The sequence below is a fragment of the Limulus polyphemus genome, unplaced genomic scaffold (assembly GCF_000517525.1).
Source record: "Limulus polyphemus unplaced genomic scaffold, Limulus_polyphemus-2.1.2 Scaffold2996, whole genome shotgun sequence".
Taxonomy (NCBI): domain Eukaryota; kingdom Metazoa; phylum Arthropoda; class Merostomata; order Xiphosura; family Limulidae; genus Limulus; species Limulus polyphemus.
The window spans coordinates 57,251-61,144 of NW_013668606.1; the positions used below are offsets into that span (position 1 = coordinate 57,251).

General features: G+C 33.4%; 1 protein-coding gene across 1 annotated transcript in view; it reads right to left on the bottom strand.

Annotated features, from left to right (window-relative positions):
* LOC106468402 (phosphatidylinositol 4,5-bisphosphate 5-phosphatase A-like) overlaps positions 1–3,894 on the bottom strand; it is a 23,964-nt gene that overhangs the window by 6,218 nt on the left and 13,852 nt on the right. Inside the window, exons 7-8 of the mRNA XM_022396743.1 lie at positions 1,263–1,330; positions 1,027–1,138 (exon numbers count right to left, since the gene is read on the bottom strand). Coding sequence (XP_022252451.1) covers positions 1,027–1,138; positions 1,263–1,330 — 180 coding nt within the window. The remainder of the gene's footprint in view (positions 1–1,026; positions 1,139–1,262; positions 1,331–3,894) is intronic.

The window sequence follows — 3,894 nt, forward strand, 5'->3', positions numbered from 1 at the left end:
CCTTCAGCCCCTTTCGATATCCACCTTCAGCCCCTCTAGATATCCACCTTCAGCCCCTTTCGATATCCACCTTCAGCCCCTCTAGATACCCACCTTCAGTCTTCTTCAAAGAAGTGTGTGAAATGCAAGGAAGAACCAATAATGAATATCTGATGTATTAGGTAATAGGAGTAATAATAAGATCACTGTTGAATTCCTATATTAATACTTTAATATGAAAAGCACGATATAATCACTGAAATAAAAGAGTTTTGTCTTGAAATAAGACATTACAAGTTGGATGTTGGGTTCAAAGCACAGATTTTTTTACTTTGTGCTACTTGAACTTTTTACTATGACTAAGTAGCATACAGGGTGATTTAAAACTTTTGCACAACCATGATCCTTCTAAATCCTACGACAGGATTACTTCCGTGTTCTTGCAAGGTTAATGACATCCAAGTCAATTGTTATTAAAATACAAACGTGATTTCGAAAAATTACACGAACGGCAGGACTTACAAATATTATGGTAGTGGCAGGCGACTTTTTCCGTCACCCAGTAGACTGATGGTATAAATAATACATTATATGACAGAAGTCTTGGATTTTTCACAAGAAATCCATGACGCTTTCTTGATGTGCATAATGTTAACATGTCTTTAAACCTTATTGGTGGGAGGAGTTGAGTTCAATAGTTCAAATGACAACTTTTGCATTAGTAACCAACGTTGATGGGTCCCCAGCGGCTCAGCATTAAGTCTAAGGCTTATATTGCTAAAAATCGGGTTTCGATACCTGTGGTGGGCAAACATAGATGGTTGATCCTTTAGCTTTTTGCTTCACAACAAACAACGTTGTCAACTTTAAATATGTAAATGGAACAATTATAAAATTTTGTTTTGTAGTATGCTGCTAAACACTAAAAAATGAAATAGTTATATTTATTGTAGTATGCGTTCCTACATGTTTTTATGTTTTCAACCTAACTTATAAAGTTTTACCAGGGCTCAGGTGATAAATTCACAACAGACACTATTTACTCACCTGGTCTTTGGCTAGCAGAGGAGTATAACTTTCTTTTTCAATCAATAATTTGACTTCTTCAGTTTGGAAATCGTTGATCCTGAAGTTTAAATCTCCCATCCAGAAAACATAGCTGAAATAAAAATATAAGAAGGATAATCAGATCGTAACTTTTATTACCTTTAACAGATTTTTCAAATAACTCATGGGATTATTTGTTTATCCATTTCTTTGAAGAAAGAAGAACAAAAACTTACTCGTGTGTTAAGATGTTCTTACTCTGGGGATCTACAAACTTTTGGGTGTCGACAATATTGTTGTATTCCTGAAAAGAAAAAAAAAACTTGCTTTCAATATATTTATACCTAAAACTTGTAGGAATACTATGTAGGAGAATACCACTCATACTAATTAACAGCATTACAGCCTATCATAAAAAATGGATCATTGACCGAATGCAAGTCATGGCGTACTGTAAACGAACAACATACAAATAAAACGCTTGTTTCATGAAAACATTTATAAATATATACACACACACATAATAATCTTATAGATTTTTCAGAAAATAACATGCAGATGTAGGTCTTACTATTAGAAATTCAACATTCATATTAGAAAAATAAATGTTCATAACATTTGCAAAAACATCTTTAAATAGTGTGTGATCTCTGATTTGTAAATAGTAGGCTCGGCTTAATGCTTCAATGAGTTACAAAGGTTTTTTTATCATACAAATGTAATCATAGAGTTCTTTGAAGTTTGTGGCTTTACAAATAAATAATGATATATTTTTTATTTGTCACTTAAATCATGCTAGTACTTTCCATGCTCCATATCACTATGATCTGGTTTTCACCATTAGTCGAATATACATGTACTATTTAGTGCTTAATATTAAATCAGATATTGTACATAATTTGTTTAAATTAATTCATCAAAACCTAATCAATTGACTGATTGTTTTCACTTGCCAATCACCTTGAAATTGTACTTTCTTTATCCATTATAAATGTATCCCAAGATCCCTTACAATATTTTAGTGACAATTTTATGACATTTCTTTAACATGGGTATTGACTGAGATTTTTTTTAGGTGTGTATATTATATACGTTTTTCTTTTTCTCTTTCATTATTTTTCAAACTAAGAATCCTAATATTAACTAAACACAAGAATTTATATTACTGTATCAGATACGAGCTAACACTGAGGGTAGGTCACACACAATATTTCAGTTATTACTATCTAAACTGACAACATATCATGGGTGTTCAAAATTATCCAGCTGTCTTAGAAAAAAAAATCTGGCAATCTGACTGCTCAAAAGAAGTAACCATGAGGTCAGCAACAAACGATGTAATGGTGAAAACAGTAACAAACGATGTAACGGTGAGAACAGTAACAAACAATATAACTGTGAGAACAGTAACAAACAATGTTTTTCTCGTGAGAACTTTAACAAGTGACGTAACCGTGAAAACAGTAACAAGCGATGTAGCTGTGAGAACAGTAATGAGAGATGTAACTGTGAGAACAGTAACAAGTGATGTAACCGTGAGAACAGTAACAAACGGTGTAATGGTGAGAACAGTAACAAATGATGTAACTGTGAGAACAGTAACAAACAATGTTTTTCTTGTGAGAACTTTAACAAGTGACGTAACCGTGAAAACAGTAACAAGCGATGTAGCTGTGAGAACAGTAACAAGTGACGTAACCGTGAAAACAGTAACAAGCAATGTAGCTGTGAGAACAGTAACAAGTGATGTAACCGTGAGAACAGTAACAAACGGTGTAATGGTGAGAACAGTAACAAATGATGTAACTGTGAGAACAGTAACAAACAATGTTTTTCTTGTGAGAACTTTAACAAATGATTTAACTGTGAGAACAGTAACAAATAATGTAACCATGAGAACAGTAACAAACAATGTAAATGTGAGAACGGTAGCAATGTAACCATGAGAATATTAACAAATGATGTCACCATGAGAACCTTAAGAAATGATGTAACTATCATTTTGGCACATAAACACAGTTGTTGAATTTCATGCTTTTCTTTTTACAAAATGTTTATAAATTCTTTAATAATTTTTGATTTACAACTTTTGTCAGGAATATACTTTGTTTTTATTTTGTCACAAACTTCAAGTGTTTATGTCCTGGAAAAATATGCTCGACATTATGAGAATGATAAAAATAGCCAAGGCATACAAGATTTACACGACTTGTTTTATTTCTAAACTATTATTACACAATAGCAGTATGATACAGAAAGATGTACACAAAACCTGAACTTATTGGATTAATTTGAACTTATTCCTGTACCAAGTGTTCAAAATCATATGTTCCACAGGAAGAGACTATACTCAACCATCTCATAAAACTGGTGTTCCAACAACACAAGATGGCAGAAATAATAGAATTTTGAGCCCGTATCTTTGTTTAGTCAACAAATTTCTTTAAATTAATAATTTCATCACATTTTATTAATGGTGTTATTTTATATTCTCACAATTTCTAGCTGTAATTTTCCTAATAAACTTCAGATAATTTGTATATGACTATGTACCTTTAGCCCCCATCCCCTGCACAGGAAGTGTGACAGAGATGTTTGGATGTGATCCTCCCTATGAATTGTTTGTTTGTTTGTTTGTTATAGATTTTGCGCAAAGCTACACGAGGGCTATCTGCGTTAGCCGTCCCTAATTTAGCAGTGTAAGATGAGAGGGAAGGCAGCTAGTCATCACCACCACCCATCGCCAACTCTTGGGCTACTCTTTTACCAACGAATAGTGGGATTGACCGTCACCTTATAACGCCCCACGGCTTAAAGGGCGAGCATGTTTGGTGGGACAGAGATTCGAACTTGCGACGATCTCAGATT